Here is an 18165-nt window from a genome sequence, read left to right as displayed (position 1 = left end):
GCACCTGTGGTCCAATCCTGGGAAGGATATCTAAAATCACTTTTAGAGAGATGGTGGTTTGCGTCAAAGCGGCTTTTGGATGGCGCGGTCCGGACAACACAGGCCACTGCGAGCCAAACCATGGCGGCCTTGCACCCAGGCTGCGCAGACAGTGGGCTACCCTACAAATGCGACTGCAATTACATTGTGATGGCATCATTGATAAGACCAAACAGCTCCCTCTCCATAGCACACAGGGGGTAATAGTCATCCCAGAGTAGCAATGTTACTGTCCCCTCTGCTGCAGCCAATGAGGAGAGACTGCTGTGGTTATAGATATTGTGGATGTGATACATTATCTCCCAGGGACAGGTTTATTCCCACGCACGCCCCCTGTAGGTAATAGACGTGGAACTCCCTCTCCGGCGTGTACAGGGAATTGCTGTGTGTGCGCGTCTATTGCAGGCAATACGGTGGGCGAGCTGGGGGCTGGAGCAGCCTGTCCTTCCGCAGTCTGTTCTCATTCATGCAGGTGGAGGCGACAGCTGAGACCCCCAGAGCCGCCCGCAGCCTGCATGGGAGTGGGGGAGAGCAGGGATTCGGGGGCCCTGCACATCGCCCTAGTGCCAGCTCCTGCGACCACGGCTTATCACATTTACAGGCGATGGATCCGCCTGCAGCTGCCAAGGGAGAAGCACCCCCGGACCTGAGGGACCTGGAAACCAAAGTGGGCAGGAAGACCCCCGAGGGCCTGCTGAGATGGATGAGAGAGGATCCTGTCCTGCGGGTGGGGCAGAGTGCGGGGCAGCTGCTGATGGGGAACCAGGGGCTTGGAGACAAGATCGAGGCGTTAAAATTAGAACTGGTGAGTCCACACTTCATATGCAGGCTGTATTATATAGGGTAGCGTCTGTGTGTCTGTCCTCTATGGCCAAAGGTTTGCACCTGCACCGTCTCTGTGCATAAAGGCTTGACCCTGTATATTCTCAGAGGCGTAACTCTGGGAGGCAATGGAGTCATCTGCCGCTGGGCTCCGGCTCCCAAGGGGGCACCTCTCCTTCCCTGCAAGTTTAAATACATTAATGAAAGCCATCAATATTGCTTCTTATTTAAAATGTGTGAATGAGTAATGAATGCACCTGTGCACCTGCCAGGTGGCCTGTAAAACGTGAACTGTGTGGAGCCCTGAGGACAGAGTTTGAGAACCGCTACATGTACTATGATTGGCAGCCACCAGCAGTGGCTTTGCCTATCCCTTTGCCCATAAATAATTGGACCACTGACCTGAGGCACCCTTGCAAGAGTCTCAAGGCACCCTAGGATGCCTAGGCACACAGTTTGGGAACTGCTGTCCTATAGTGTGATTGGCTTTGAGCCCCAGCTTCTTTACAGCAGTGATTGATCCAGGAAATATGGAGTCCCTGTCAATCTGAGGTAAAGTTCCTATTGCATCCATAATGGCTGAGAAAATATGTTCTAGGGACTTGGTAAAAACCGGAACCGGCCTCGACCCTGGAACACTGGAGCGGCTCCAGAAGGAGAGATTACAGCATACTTGCCTACCTGACCCTCTCCGGGTGCCGGATGTGGTCCCGACAGTCGGGATCCCGACAGTCATTTACCCGACATCGACAGACAGGTGCCCGACGGCAACCTGCTATTTTCCCTTGTGGGGGTCCATGACCCCCATAGAGGGAGAATAGAATAGGTAGCGAGCCACCGTGCCCGCAAGGGGCTTTGTTGCGCTCACCATGCTGTCTGAGTTTGGGCAGCCGGGATCCCAACGTCGGGCTAATGACTGTCGGAACCCTATACCACACCCACCCTCTCCATGCGGGAGAAAATGCTCTGTTCCTGGACTTCCCTGGTAATATATGATTGCCATCACCTGTGGTGAAACACCTTTCTTATCAATTACCTAGCTCACCACAGGTGCTGGTAATCATACATTACCAGGGAAGTCCAGAAACAGAGCATTTTCTCCCACATGGAGAGGGTCAGGTAGGCAAGTGTGGATTACAGCCTCCCTGTATGGTCCAGTAATGTAGTAAAAAACAGAACGGTCCGAACCATATGGGAAGGCTGTAATATCTCCTTCCCCCCTCTCCCTGATGACAGCTGTAAGAGGCACCCCGGAAGGGAAACCACCTCCCCCCCCCCCCCCCCCCCCCTCCCTGGACAGGTAAACAGAAGCGAATCCTGTCCCTCACCACATAAGTGAACATATAAACACAATTTACTCAATAATTTTTCACAATAGGAAACTTTTGGCCTAGGGGAATAAATTCTGATACTCTAGAGCGCCATGATTCAAAAAAAGTTTGGCTTACTGTAATTCAAGGATAGGGAACCTTCAGCTCTCCAGCTTTTGCCCTGCTCCATGCCCTGCTACAGTTTTGCTATTTGGCCATACTAAAACTGTTGCAGGGCATGCTGCGATGTGTAGTTCAACAACAACAGCTGGAGGGCCGAAGGCTTCCCATCCCTGCTGTAATGTGTGCAAGGTACATCTGTGGCCTTGTCTGTAGTATGCAGGTAACTGTGCAATGTGGTCATGCTATCTGTGCAAGACACATCTGTGTACAGTCTCCTTCCTGCCTGGTTTGTGTGTACAGTGGCCTTGTCTGTAGTATGTAGGTGACTGATGTGTACAGTGGCCTTGTCCAGGGACGTGCAATCAAAATAATGCAAAGAAATTACTTATGACACATATTCTGTGTCATAATTATCTTCTTTATATTACTGTCATCATTTATATTGCTGCACAGTTTTTAATTTAGGAGGCAACGAAAGCAGTGCCTCCAGCTTCCCATAACAAAAACCTCAGGGGGCGGGCAGTGGGTGAGGACAAGCAGAGGGCTGCAAAATGCCCATTAAAAAAACTACTAGAAGCGGCACCATTACAAGTGCCTCAGTGACAGGAGCGTGCTTTCAGCCAATATGAAAGCACGCCCCTGTCACTGAAGCCGATGTGATTGGGCCACTCAAGCACCATGTAAATAGGGGAAGTAGCAGTGGTGCAGGTACCTGGGTATGGCGTTCCTTTAGAGTGCGTATGGTAATGTAGTAGTCAGCCTCTGCCCACTGACTTCAGTGCTGTGTGCAGAGTTTAAGAGAAGAGCCGCCGGCACCTGTCACCTGTCCCGACAGAACAGCACAGCGGCAGCATTGAAGTGGCGCACAGTGAGTGGCTTCTCTAGTCCTTTCCTTTTCTGTCCTGCTGTCTCCCCTCTCTCTCACAGCGCTAAATGCCCTGCAACACAGCCTCCTGCACCTCCTCACACAAATTCCCCTCAAAGCTCCAACTCTAACCCCCCCCCCCTTCATTTGCGGCACCGCAAAATCCCCATTCGCGGCACCCACGACCACCCTGCCCCCCCAATTCACGGCACCCTCAACCCCCCCAGTCCCTGCCCAAATTCAAGGCACCCTCGACTCCCCCATGCCTCCTCCCCCATTCGCGGCACCCGTGACCACCCTGCCCCCTCCCATTCGTGGCACCCTCGACCCCCCCATGCCCCCCTCCCCCATTCACGGCACTCGCAAAACCCCTAATCACGGCACCCGCGACCACCCTGCCCCCCCCCCCATTTGCAGCACCCTCGACCCCCCCCCCCCCAGTCCCTCCCCCACAATTCGCAGCACCCACGAACCACCCCCCCCACACACACACACACAAGATACCATTTCTTGTCTTCTCTCCCCTCTGCAGCAAGGGCACCAGGGACACATCTAATCTACAACTTTAGAATGTAAGCTCTCACGGGCAGGGCCCTCTCTCCTCATGTGCCTTTCTTAGAATATATAAACCTTTGCCACCCTGATAATTGCTTCAGGGGGAGATTCTCTATGCAAGAAATGCGGTAAAAACCCCGTTATCGGGTTTTTACCGCATTTTGGGATGCTGTAAGGATCCCCGCCGGGTTAACGCTGCGGGGGGCATCGCCAGAAAAATCTGGCGATGCCCCATAGAAGCCAATGGGCTTCTACCGCATCCCACCATCGCCCCGCAACGACCCCCGCACGGACCCCCGCCGCCCCGCATCGCCCCCTCCTCCCTTACCTGTGTCCGGGCAGCACAGCGCAGTGCTGCCCGGACCTTTGACCTCCTCCCTGCACTGATCCTCTTCCGGGTGCAGGGAGAAGGAGAGCCCGGCGCAGCAGCAGCAGCGCCGGGTGTGGGAAGGGACAGGGGAGCCGCCGGGACCTGCTGGGACCCGGCGACTCTCACCGCAAAGGACAGCTCTTAACGCAAGAGCTGTCCTTTGCTATCATTATCGCATATGTTAGAACATATGCGATAATTATAAATGCGATGAGCGGCGAAGGGGGCGGAGATTCTTAGAGAATCTCCCCCTCAGTGTCCTGTCCCCTGGTGCAGCTATCCATATTAACCATGTACTTGTCCTAAACTGTCTTGTACTGTAATTTGTTATGTGTTTTTGATTATAACTATGCTCTGTAAAGCGCTGCGGAATCTGTGTGCGCTATATAAGAAACTGTTAATAAATAAATAAAGTTACAGCACATGGGATGCAGACTAAAAGACTTAACAACCAACACATACTATACTTTGCATCAACAGTAGCAGATATACACACTGTATCCTGACAGTGACATTCTGCTTCTTGCAACTGAGCAAAAAACAATCTGCTTGGTCAAACCCCACCCCCCCCGTGATACCCCATCACATAGTCCAACTGTGCTGCACATAGTAATGAATGGCACCGCACTGGCTGTGCAAGGGGCAGGGGTACCTGCTGCAGCAGCTCACCGACCAGCGGTTCTGTCAGTGCTGTACAGGCCAAGAGGGAGATCGTGGTGGTGAATCGACTTCAGCTGCGATATTTGCCTCGCCAGCCACTGACCTCACCACACGTCACTGGCCTTGTCTGTAGTATGTAGGTGACTCCTGTGTTCACTGGCCTTGTCTGTAGGATGCGGGTGACTGATGTGTACAGTGACCTTGTCTGTACGATGCGGGTGACCGATGTGTACGGCGGCCTTGTCTGTACGATGCGGGTGACCGATGTGTACGGCGGCCTTGTCTGTACGATGCGGGTGACCGATGTGTACGGCGGCCTTGTCTGTACGATGCGGGTGACCGATGTGTACGGCGGCCTTGTCTGTACGATGCGGGTGACCGATGTGTACAGTGGCCTTGTCTGTAGTATGCTGGTGACTGATGTGTACAGTGGCCTTGTCTGTACGATGCGGGTGACTGATGTGTACAGTGGCCTTGTCTGTAGTATGCGGGTGACTGATGTGTACAGTGGCCTTGTCTGTAGGATGCGCGTGACTGATGTGTACGGTGGCCTTGTCTGTACGATGCGGGTGACTGATGTGTACACTGGCCTTGTCTGTACGATGCGGGTGACTGATGTGTACACTGGCCTTGTCTGCAGGATGCGGGTGACTGATGTGTACACTGGCCTTGTCTGCAGGATGCGGGTGACTGATGTGTACACTGGCCTTGTCTGCAGGATGCGGGTGACTAATGTGTACGGTGGCCTTGTCTGTAGGATGCGGGTGACCGATGTGTACGGTGGCCTTGTCTGTAGGATGCGGGTGACTGATGTGTACGGTGGCCATACAGTCTGTGGTACATTATGTGCAGGTGACTCCCGTGGACAGGCAGTCTGTGGTATGTACAGTGCCTGTGGTGTGCAATAACTCCTGCGTACTCTCCAGTACAGGGAAATAACAGTCATTATGATCACCCATGGCGTCTCACCGTAATATTGCCTGCCTGCAGTTTGCTGATGATTGTAGCATTTCCCAGTTCCTCCCGCACAACGCTGCAGATCCTCCCCCATAACAGATCCGGCATGTGGAATGATTGTGCCTGTAACAGGCAGCACTGTGCAGTGACGTTGTTCTGTACTCACCCTTGGATGTTAATTTCCATATACACTATGCAAGTAATCTCAAAATTAAAACTCCTGGTGCCAGCATGCTGGGGTTGCATAGCACTTTCATAATAAGGGTAGTCCTGTGAATCGCTCTTGCGAATGGGTGGCTGCCGCCACCCATTTGCAAGGTGGGTTTTGGTGGACTCGCAACCAGAATAACCTCCTAAGTATGGAGCCAGTTGTCGGGCCGCCATGTTTAGGGTTGCATGTGATGTCACACAGCTGCCATGTCCCGCCGCATTGGCCGGACCACACCCCCGCAACGCCTTATTTCAGATCCCTAATACTTTGCCTGGGCTGTATTAGATTCCACGTTTAGCATGGCAAAGTGCGTCCTTTTACTCTGCCATGTGCCAGAGCTCAACTCATGGGCTTAAATGTCCACTCTTAGAGCCAGAGAGGTGGGAGGCACAAGGCCACCTCCCCTAGACCTCAGAAAAGTGCCACGTGGTACACCATTACTGCTGCCCTCTGTGCAGTTTACAGTACAAAATGAAAGGGCAAAGAATCATAGAATTGATGGCAGATTAGAACCGCTTGTCTAAACACATGTATGTTCTTTAGTTGTCAGCAGCCAATTAACCTACCATTATATTTTTAAATTGTGGGAGTAAACCGGAGTACCCGGAGGAAACCCACAAAAGCAGGGTGGTAATATACAAACTCCGCACATGGATCATGCTGGGAACGGAACCCATGACCCAAGTGCTGTATTACAGTAAAACTAACCATTACACCGTCCATACCACAGCTTGTGTTGGAAATCTTTGATCTGAGCGCCCCTAGTCTTTCACCCACATCAGTGCTAGTGCCGCCAGGGAGGAAGCCAGAACTAGAGCAAACTCTGAGCCGTTTTATGATCCATGTTAGTGCCCTAGTACCTTTTTATGCCCCAGAATACCGTTCATACTATACCACACATTGCCTCCTATTCCACCTTGTACTTCTACCAGTATACACATTGTGCCATGCTGCTGTGCCCCCCATGCACTTTGGGCCAGGCTACAATAACCACCTGGGTATGAGATGTGGTGTAGGTTCCCCCCCCCCCACAAACCTTGTGCCATGCTACAATAACCACCCGGGTGCACATTGTGCCATGCTTTATTGCCACCTGGTAGGTGCTGGAATATAGCTGCAAGCCTTTACACCTAGGGCAAATGTAGGCACAAGCCTAGACTGCATGGCCACTGTGCACGGTGGCTCTGGCTCCCGCTCCCCTGAATGGGGTGTTGTGGATAATGGCCAGAGGAGCAGGTAATGCTGTAACATGGAGCGTGGTCAGAGCTGATGGCCCGGTCTGTAACGTGTGTACTCTCCAGATGCAGTGATGAATTTTTAGAGAATTAGCATTTTGTGCCTCATTAGTTCTTGAATTGTGGTTATATAATTAATGCAAGAAGGGAACCGACAGTTACACCCTATAATAACTACCAGCATTATCCCACAGAAACACATGGTGACAGATGATAGTTCACAATAGAAATTGCGGGTGACGCAATCTTTGCGTCCGCGATAGTTACATAGAAAGGATGAAACTCCGCTCCATGAACTGGTTCTGATTCCTAGTGGTGGAAATAGTAATCGTTGCAGTATAGTACATCACTCGCTGATTGGTAACCTGTAACCCGATGCGGAGTGCTGCCTGAGTGGAGATGGACTGTATTTCCCATAATGCTCAGCAGGGGCCTATTTTGTTGCTGACATTGAATAGACAGTAGTTGTTGTTCTTGACCGTAGATTTATAATGTATAAACTCCTGTTCTGATTTCATTTATCAGGTATATTCTAGAAATAGATAGCTAGAATGTGGATGCTGTGAGGCCACTTGTCCTCTTTGGATTGATTTATTAAAATTAGGCATAAGTGCATTATAAGTGATACAGGGTTCCCTACTTTCCCTAAATAGCTGGGAGGCTCCCGAAAATGAAGTCCACCGCCCGCCTCTAATACCAGCATTACACAGCGAGGGGTGTGGTCACGATGATGCAATCACGATGATCACTCCCCCTCACGTGTTTTCTTTGGTAGCCCCGCCCCCCGGCTCAGCCCCATTTCGCGCCACGGCCGCCAGCCCCACTCTCTAAAGGCCCCCTTACATTATGCGATTTGGGCACGATTTTGCCCGATTCGGATGAATCGGGCCGTGAAATCGTCCCAAATCGCATATGGTGACATCCCCTCCGACCCGATGCGTGGCCCCGTGCGCATCGGATCGGAGATGGGAGGTCGGACGGGCTGCACATAAGATTTGCTAATTCTTATGTGCTGCCCGGAGCCGTGCTTTCCCTGCAACAGGGGACCTACCAGAGTCAGGCGCAGGGAGCCGGGCAGCATCAGCGGGAGCAGGGGGGGCGGCGCAGAGTACCAGGGAGCCGGGCAGGAGAAGACGCAGCAGCACTTCAAAAAAAAAAAAAAGGGCCATACAAACGCATAGGAAGCCATTCATTGGCTGAGACCTCTCTCAGCCAATCGCTCATTGGCTGAGAGAGGTCTCAGCCAATCAATGGCTTCCTGTTCGTTTGTATGGGGTTTTTCTTTTTTTTTGGAAGTGCTGCTGCTGCATCGTGTTCTCCTGCCCGGCTCCCTGGTACTCTGCGCCGCCGCCCCCCCTGCTCCCTGCCCAGCGGCTTCCTGCCCGGCTCCCTGCACCCCGACCCCCCCCTGCCCACTCTCTGTTTGCGGGCATATTCCTGCTGCTGTCCCCCGCTCCCATTGTCCCTGCAGCTCCCCGGGAGTGGCATGTGATAAATCGCATGCGATTTATCACATGCAAAACTTGGCACATGAAGTGCCATTGCATGTGATCCCTCCCGGGGAGCTGCTGGGACAATCGGGTCCGACTTGTCGTTATGACAAGTCGGACAAATGTAAGGGGGCCTTAACTCTTGGAGCTGGCTGGAGAGGGCAGCACTAAAGTCGGCAACCCTGAAGTGTTATTTACTGTAAACTACTATGGATTATTGGGTTATGTACTAAGCCTTATAGGGTCAGATTCTCTAAGCTTCAAAAGTGATAAAATGGAGAGTGATAAACAGCCAGCCAATCAGCTCCTGTCTGACATTTTTCAAACACAGTCTATGACATGGCAGGTAGGAGCTGATTGGCTGGCTGTTTATCACTCTCCATTTTATCACTTTTGAAGCTTAGAGAATCTGGCCCTTAGAGAGATATAAAGTACCAACCAAACCACTCCTGTCCTCTTTTCGAACACAGCCTGTAACATGGTAGTTAGAAGCTTAGGACATAGACCTCGAAAGTCACCTTGAATACCCCTTCGTCCACAAGCAGATGTTTTGAAAGCGATACTGTGTTACCTCTAATATCCTGCTAATTACAGAGCGTCGTACGGTATTACACACATAATTTCCACATGTAATGAATGCAGGTTTATATACACGGCTGTTTAGTGTCTGCTCTATCATTAGTCCTGGAGAGGGATCACAGACTCGTACGTCAGGTAACAGGAGAAGCCGCCTCACTTGATCATCTCGCATATTAGGTTCTTACCTTCTATTCTTGGCTGAAACTGTGGGGAAGGTGCCTGCTGTCCGCTGGTCCCTGGTGTAAGACTAATAGGATAATGCCAGCTTTCCCACCAGATTGTCAGACTTGTCTAATAATCCCCGAGTGTTGGCATGTCCTAGATACGTTTTTAGGGTAAATCTAAGAGGACAGACCATGTCTAAATCGACAGTCAATTGGTCGACACAAAAATAGGTCAATGTGGCAGTAGTTGACACAACTAAAGGTCGACATGCGATTTTTGGGTGTGTTTTTTTTTTTTTCATGCGATTTGGCATTTGATTTTTTTTTTACATGGGATAAATTGTCGGCCCCCATTTTTTTTTTTAATGGAAGATTTCAAATGTCCTGCCCACCTGCCACTACGTGCTACCGCATCGGTGACCGGAGGATGTTTCCGCTTCTCTCTAATGTTTCCATGCTTTACTCTCTCACCAGAGTCTGCGTCTGTTCTTCTTCCCTAGAGATTTCTTTTCTCCCTTAGCCCTATGTCTCTGTAATCTGCTTAGATGCTTTATCTCTGTAATATCGCTGAAGATGCTGCTGCGTCCCAGGCGGGGTTCCCAGACAGCTATATTTATCCCATCCTTGGAGAGCAAGTGTCAGGGCATCTCTGTCATGAAAGGAAGATCGTTTCCAGATATTAATCGACAGCAGAAGAGTCAGAATAGTTCTACCACGACTCGTTTCCTCTGGATTCTGTTTTTTTTTGTCTGTTATCAACCGATGGATGGCTTTATATAGTGCAATGTTGATACTGTATGACAGTTGGATCGCATTTAGGGCCTTATTCTAGTTCACTCTTTCTGACCAAATCCTTCTTAGATGGACAAAACCATGTGCACTGCAGGTGGGGCAGATGTTACATGTGCAGAGAGAGTTAGATTGGGGTGGGGTTTTACTTCAAAGTGAGATCTATATTGCAGTGTAAAAGTAAAGCAGCCAGTATTTACCCTGCACAGAAACTAAATAACTCACCCAAATCTAATTCCCTCTGCACATGTTACATCTGCCCCCCTGCAGTGCACATGGTTTTGTCCATCTAAGAAGGATTTTGTCAGAAAGAGTGAACTAGAATAAGGCCCTTACTCTGTACACTGGGCTGATTTGTCCTAAGGACAGGTCGGACCAGTTTGCCCGGAGCCCTGCTCACTTGCAATCTGGCATATGATGTGCCATTTTTACATGCAAAAAATGGCATACGCTTTATTGCATGTAATACTCCCGGAGAGCTGCGGTGGTGGGGGGGCAGTGGGGTCCATCCGAGCAGCGGTGGTGGCTGGGAGCTTGTAGTGGCATTTTGCCGGGATGCAGCTACTGAATACTTTGAAATGACTGGCCGGACCCTGATTGAGAATTCTCTCAGCCAATCAACGTCCGGCCAGTCATTTCAAAATATTCAGCAGCCGCATCCCACCCGGCAAAATGACACTACAAGCTCCCAGCCGCTGCTTGGATGGACCCCGCTGCCCACCACTGCGAGCTGTCGCCGATGAGCACAACTATCTACCTTTGGCCATAACAATATTATTGATTAGTAAGACTACAGTTGGAGGGGATACGGTCACTAAGGTTGACACTATGAAGGTCAACCACTAAAGGTCTACATAGCTTAGGTTGACAGTCAAAAGGTCAAAGCAAGCATTATGTCGACAATGGAAAGGTTGACAGTCAAAAGGTTGACATGCATCTTTCATGTTTTTTTTTTCTTCCAAAAGAGGTGGCATTTTAAACCTTGCCATCCACTAGGGCATGGCAGGAGAATATAACAGTGCCCAAAGCATGACGAGTTCAGCGGGACACGGTAAATTCTGGACAAAAAAATGTGAAAAACTTACGCCAACCTTTTGACTGTCTAGCTATTTACTTGTCATTGGGTGCCCATTGCTTATCACACTTGCTGTGCTTATGCGCTAAATAAACCACTTTTCACTCATTTCTGCTCACTACTGGAATATGAGCTCCCGTCATCACCAACAATTGAATTGTTTCACCAGACACCCTGGGTGAGATTTAATAGGATGAGAGATTTGGGAAGAAGTCTCCAGTTTTTTTTAAAGCGGCAATCATTTACACGGCAAAATCAAACTGGTTTTGCAGTGTAAATGATTGCCGCCTTAAAAAAATATGGAGATTTCTTCCCAAATATCTCATCCCCTGAATGAAATGTTCCCATAGTGCCTGATGAATCCAGGAGCCTTTATTTTCTTTCCCAGGTCAAATGAACAAATGCTAATAATGATGATCACATCCGGCCTAATTCAGCTTGGATCGCCATTTAGAGAATTATCGAAGGAATGCGCGTGCGTGTATGCAATTTGCTGAATTTCCATTTGTGTAGTAGTCGCAGAAAGCTGGCGTCTATGGGTGGCATTTCGGCAATTTCTGTGTGTGTGTTTGAAAAAACAAACTATTTAATAGGATGAGATCTTTAGAAAGTGAGAGATTTGGTTAGAACTCTCCAGGTTTTTTTAAAGCGGCAATCATTTACACTGCAAAATCAAACTGGTTTTGCAGTGCAAATGATTGCCGCTATAAATCTCTCACTTTCCGAATCTCTCATCCTATTAAATCTCACCCTTAGAGTTATCACTGCTTTATAAATAGCCACCTGCTCTGGGTTTTTTTTGTCAATGGTTTCTCTTGTGGTCCCTCTATTTTCATTAGTTTCCCCATCACCCAATGACTGCTCTAGAATTAGTGCAATTTTCCTTTATCCTTCAAAAGGGGGATCTGCAGGGCCAAAGAGCATCACTGGATTTCATGCTGGAAAGTGGACACACACCAGCAACCAGCTTATTGCCTGACTCATCAGGTGTAAAAATCCCCCACATACCGTAGCACCAGGGATTTTTCCTGGGGTCTCTAAGAGGAGCCCCCAGATTGATAATGTAGAGCAGCGTTCTCTGGATATACAAAAGCAGCCTTTGAAGCACTGTGTGTGGGGGACATAGCGATAGCGATGTGCTTCCCCGCATTTCGCTATTGTCTGGCGATTAATATCCAGCATGCTGGATAAATCTAGATAGATCGCTGGTCAGGGCCAGTGTTCTCACCAGAGAACACTGACAGATTGCTTAGCACACAGCGCTGTGCAACAATGTGTGCTGAGCCATCTAGCATCACTCAGCAAAATCTCCCAGTGTGTAGGTCCCTTAACTGTGGGTATGTGAGATCCTGCGTACGTTTCCTCAGGTCACATACCGTTACCTAGAACAATTCTGAGATTATTTCTTCCCAACTTGACCCTTTAATCCAAGTGACACAAGGCCGTGGAGGCTGTGGAGTGAAAAGCTTGTTACCGACTGGGGAGGGGGCCCACAGGTGTGAACTGTGTTCTCTGCTGGTTCATTGGAGCGAAGTCTCCTGTTATACAGCACGTCTCTAGTTGGGTGTAATGCTGATATCTCATAAAACCTCACTCGTGTGTGAATGTGACACCGGTTCCTCATGACTAGAATATTTATGTACACAGTGCTATCTATCATATTACACAGCGTTGCCCACGTGTCGCCGTCATTCCTTCCAGGATTTCCAGAGAAATGTGAAGGTTTTTCTCCTATGTGGAGTCTGAGTGCTTACAGTATAAGTGTACGGCGGACATTCGGACAGAAGGGCTTGTTGCGCCATTGTGCTCTGACCCCTTTTGTGCGGTTGGACTCATTTCAGCCTGCGAATATTGCGAGTTTCGGGAGTCGTTGCTGGTGTTTAAAACACGACGGCAACAACACATCTCACCCTTTGCGCACAATAGGATTAATCCCATAATCTATATGTATTAATGGGCCTAAATGGTGATATGTCTCATCCTATATCAGAAATAACAGTACAGTTGCATTTATCTAATTCAACGGTTCTCAAACTGTGGGTCCTGACCCCAAAGTGTGTCCCGACCTTCTCAGCATGGGGTCGTAACTCCATATTGCTCACCATCAGGCTGATGACTGTTCTAATCTCAGTCAGTGATTCAAGGAGTCTGAAAAATCTGTTGAGTTGTCTGTTACTTCAGACTCCTCCCATCACTCTGTGCTTCCACAATGCTGCCATGTATGTGCTGTCTGCTGACTACACATGTGACGTGATGCCCTTCTGCAGTAACTTACTGGGGTCCTGTCATTAATTTTATTGTCTGATTGGGTCCCAGAGGAATAGTTTGAGGACCCCAGATCTAATTTATTGCTGGAGAGGAATAAAATTCCAACCTCCGTATAGTGATTCTAATGCTGGACAAATGTAGGTTTATTGTTGATCCACATACCTGGAAAATCACCCTCCGGATCCCGGTATAACAGCATGGTGGTCCCTTATTGTTACTTTTATAGTGATTTTTAGCTCTTTAGATAATAAATAAATATATATATTTATAATAATATTTTTTTTTATCCATTTAATTGTTGTATTTAACATAAGGCACCCACACATCTGTCCAGTATTGGTGCAATTCTTCCTTCCGCCAATGCATGTGTCAGGGGAATGGCAAAATTCAACAATTTGGAGGTCATCCTGCATCCGCCAGTCTCGCACCACACTTGGGCAGGCAGAGTTTTTATGATTACCCGATAATAAAAAGATCATTGATTTCTGCTGGTTGGTTGAATAAAGAATTGGGCTTGATTTGTTGTACAGAGAATTAAAATTTCCAATGTGAATATATTAATATACGTTTGGCTTTTTGGGAGATTTAAACCCAGCCGGTAGGGTGCTTATAATTTACATATGTATGGGAGATCTTCGCTATAACAGCTACTGGGGTCTATGGAGCTCCTAACTTTGGCCATAAACATTGTAGCGAATGGTTGTCCAGTACTCTGATCCAACAGCTGGGACCTGTGGTGCACACTATGGGGTATATTCAATGCTGATCAGGTGAGCTAGTATTCAACTGACCCCCTGCACTCTCACCATTCCGGGGAATACTTGCCATCCTCTGATATCGAGGATTCTCCTGGAACAGGGGTGGCCAAACCTGTCCTCAAGATCTACCAACGGTGCATGTTTTCAAGGCAACCTGTGGATCTATAGTAGGAATGAATGCAGCAGGTTTTAAAATTTGACAGTTAGTAATGACTACAGCTGTGCACCAGCTAGGTAACCTGGAAAACGTGGACCGTTGGTAGATCTCGCGGACCGGTTTGGCCACCCATGCCCTGGAACATAGAATAGGGCGAGCGACCGGCGAGATGGTTAAACGGGCGAGGACAGCTTGTTTTCATCGATCCTCGATGAAAACAAGCCATCCTCGCCAATAAAACCACCTTGCCGGTGGCATTGACTACACCCCTATGTGTGGTCAGACAATGACTTACCCTTGATCTGATGCAGTATTTGTCGGAATGCAGATACCAGAAGTTCTAAAAGAACCTAAAAATAGATTCCCCAGTACTGGAGTCTCTTTGGATTTATCTGCATTTATTTGTGACCAATTTACTTGAACCACTACCACAGTGACCCGTAAAAACGTAACTTCCTTGGTGCCATAAAACCAGATTATGCATTTAGTTTTGGGGCGTTCAATAAAGAATGACCCCAACCTATAAAACATTAAATTTGGTGCATTTTGTATACTGCAATATAACAAAACTTTAATGTTCTTTCATATATTAATGATTAATAAGAGAACTGTTATTTCCATCCTGCATACTGGTTATTTTATATACAAATATAAGGCATGACCTTGGCCTAAAGTTGACCGTAATATAAAAAACGTCAACCAATCTCTGCAGCATGTTGTTTGCGATTTCCGCTCACATGTTAAATTTCCGTTTGCAGGCTTGTCTGAGGGCCATCGATGTCCAGATCCTTCAACAGCTCCTGGCTGTTAACGAGGGGATTGAGGCTGTGAAATGGATCCTGGAGGAGAAGGGAACCTTGACCAGTCGTTGCAGCAGTTTGACCAGCAGTCAGTACAGTTTGGCTGAGAGTCAGGAGACCTCGCGCCGCGGAAGCTGGAACAGTCTGCAGGATCCCACCGATAAATTGGACAGTATCTCCATCGGCAGTTACCTAGACACGCTGGCTGACGACATGGATGAGTACAGTCTAAGTACCAGTGAGCCTGTTGTGACCTCCACCCCGCATCGTCATGGGCTGCCGCTGAGCGTTGCTGACCCGGATGGTGACAAAGATGCATTTTCAAGAATGGAGCAAGTAGATTATATGGCCATGACCCCAATGGGCGTTAGCAACACAGACAAAAGTAAGTTGTCCAGACATCATGGCCTTCTGCAAGGTCCAACTCCGAACGGGTCTTTAAAACATGGCCCAGAGGCTTGCAATGAGGTCAGACCTTCAGAGACAAAGCCTAAAATGAAGTCTTGCCAGAATGGGAGGGTGGACTTGGACAAGGGAAAGTTGCCCAGCAAGGTCCACCTGGAGTACGACGCTCACTGGCGCTGGGTGCAATCTCAGGACGATGTGACCTTTTTATAACTGGCGGCTGTAACAAGCCGCAGACCATGTGATCTCAGGGGCGGGTATGTGCTGTGTTCTTGGCAACCGAGTACTTGTGCTAATCGTCACCGGACGACGGGGTTGAACACTAGCAGCAGAACTTCTGTGTTTTTTTTATTTGTTTAGTTCTTGTATGATGCTGATGTGTAAAAACTATGAACAGGTTTTAAAGCTAGAAATATATTCTCTTTTCTATAAGGTCCACTAACATTATTCAAAGATTTTATCTTATGATATTTTTTGTTTGTTATGAAGTGATATTAATATATGTACATTTTTACAGGCAGAAGAAAATTATATAACCTATATCACATGCATCAAATTTTGCTGCAAACGGATTAAACTTCTACTGTCTACTGGGAATCCAGAAATTTATATGGACAGATCTTAAAAAAAAAAAAAAACTTTATTGGTTGCTGACAACTTTGCCTCAATTACTGTATTATTGTGAGAATAATTATTTTGACAGAACTAATGTGACACTGATAAAATGGTTTACCCTATGGCAGTCCTGGCCAATCCAGATTTTGAAAAAGTCCCATTATGCCCTGCAACAGTTTTGCTATTTGGCCATGCTAAATCTGATGCAGAGCATGCTGGGATGTGTAGTTCAACAATTGCTGGAGTGTCAAGGTATTAGGAAATGCTAAAGCTGTGGCAGGGCATGATGGGATGTGTAGTTTCACAACAGTTGGCCATGGTTGCCATGTGAAACTTTCCTGAAGTAAATTAATTAGAATGTGTTTATTAATAAGTTTGTAAAGTGGATTTGATGTATGCTTTGACTAGATCAATCTGTTACACAATCTTCTAAACCTGAAGGTTCATGCCAATATCTTTGGAAAATACTTTTCTCAATCACCTGGGTTATACCAGGGTTGCAGAACAAAACATTTACAGAAAGTTTCCAATTAAGAAACACTAAGGGGTGAATTTGATTGTTTTTTAGCGCGCCTGATGGAGCTATTCTAATGTTTAGCTGTTTTCTCAGTTTGTACGACTTCTGCCTGCAGCCTCCACCAGCAAAAAGATGGAGGTTTGGGCACGCTAACCCGTACTTTGCACCAATTTAGGCACTGTACACATCTAAACCCCAGTGCATCTTGACGCAAAAGTCGAGATAGTTGATGCAGAAGCGTCCGAATAGCAGAGCAATTTGATAGCTCTGTCAGGCACCCCCGATTTTATGTTTTAATATTCATTTTGCACGTGGAGCTTGAACCGCTACTCCTAGATTATTCTTATCTTCCCATTAATGTAATATAACTGCATGAGTCTGTTTTCACTCGAAAGTTGCTGGTTTGATTGTAGGTCATGATTGTAAATGCAATTTTATATAAATAATTATGATCCAGAATCATTCTACTGACACTAACTGTGTCTACAGGTTGCGTTTATACTAGAGCCAGCTATGGTATTAGGTACAAAGAAATACTTATATTTCACCTGAAAATTGCATTCTACCTTTTTTTTAGTAAAGGACAATACTGGTATATCCTAAGGGAGGTCATTGTTATCCCCCCCCCCCCCCCCCCCCCCCCCCCCCCCCCGTATCACTAGCAGGCAGGATATATTCTATGGTGCCAATACATTTTTATATTAATTACCAATCAGCTATCATTGATCTAGAACATTCTATGAAATGACGGAGGGGGGAATTCAGACAAGCTCGCTAAGCAGCTTTCTTTCGTTGGCTAGTGAGTAGGTAAGTGCTGCCCCGCAGAAAACGGAGCAGCACCTCAAAAGGCGCACAAACCCCATTCTGAGCAAACTGGAAACACCTCCTTTGTTTGTGATGCATCCTGCAGCATAATGGTGTTTGTAACTCTATGCTTAAAGACGAATAGACGCTGACACCCCCAAAAGAGAATTATAATTTGGGGAGTCACGATCAACAGAGGGGATACGGAGGTTCTCTGTCGGTTCAGGTGTTAAAATATGCAGGATCTGCTGTGTCCTCCATTGTTAAGCATCTAATTAAGTATTCCTAAGACGTACATCTACAAAAGGCAGGAGATATCTCCTGATGTCTGTCCGCTCGCCCTTTCAGCCATTTTCCTCCGTTTTCTGTTTTTGCCTCCTGTTCTTGCATCCCTCTTTTCTCGCAATTCAATTGCAGATCTCTCCTCAGTGACTATACCCGCATCTCTTCTTACTGGTCATTGTTCGTCACTCCCAGCAACCACCCGTCCCTACTAGTACAAGGACAGCCCCTCCGAAAATGCTTATTTCACTTTGGGGAGAGAGGTTGTGCATCTTTTTTTTTTTTTACATTGCAATGTCTGACTATGGGCATAAT

General features: G+C 47.7%; 1 protein-coding gene across 1 annotated transcript; it reads left to right on the top strand.

Moving 5' to 3' along the window:
• Positions 1-359: 359 nt before the first annotated feature.
• Positions 360-17382, top strand: LURAP1 (leucine rich adaptor protein 1). The gene is made up of 2 exons (XM_083157428.1): positions 360-844; positions 15186-17382. The coding sequence occupies exons 1-2, from the start codon at positions 506-508 to the stop codon at positions 15843-15845; spliced, it is 999 nt and encodes a 332-aa protein (XP_083013554.1). The 5' UTR covers positions 360-505; the 3' UTR covers positions 15846-17382.
• Positions 17383-18165: the final 783 nt, after the last annotated feature.

This window comes from Crinia signifera, chromosome 8 (assembly GCF_055691185.1).
Source record: "Crinia signifera chromosome 8, ASM5569118v1, whole genome shotgun sequence".
Lineage (NCBI taxonomy): Eukaryota > Metazoa > Chordata > Amphibia > Anura > Myobatrachidae > Crinia > Crinia signifera.
The sequence above is the reverse complement of the archived record's forward strand: the minus strand, read 5'-3'. Positions and strand labels throughout refer to the sequence as shown.

Excerpts from the sequence above, each read along its gene's own strand:
- LURAP1 (XM_083157428.1), top strand. The coding sequence starts at position 506 with ATGCAGGTGGAGGCGACAGCTGAGACCCCCAGAGCCGCCCGCAGCCTG. Across the intron at positions 845-15,185 it reads AGGCGTTAAAATTAGAACTG|GCTTGTCTGAGGGCCATCGA; the intron begins GTGAGTCCACAC and ends TTCCGTTTGCAG.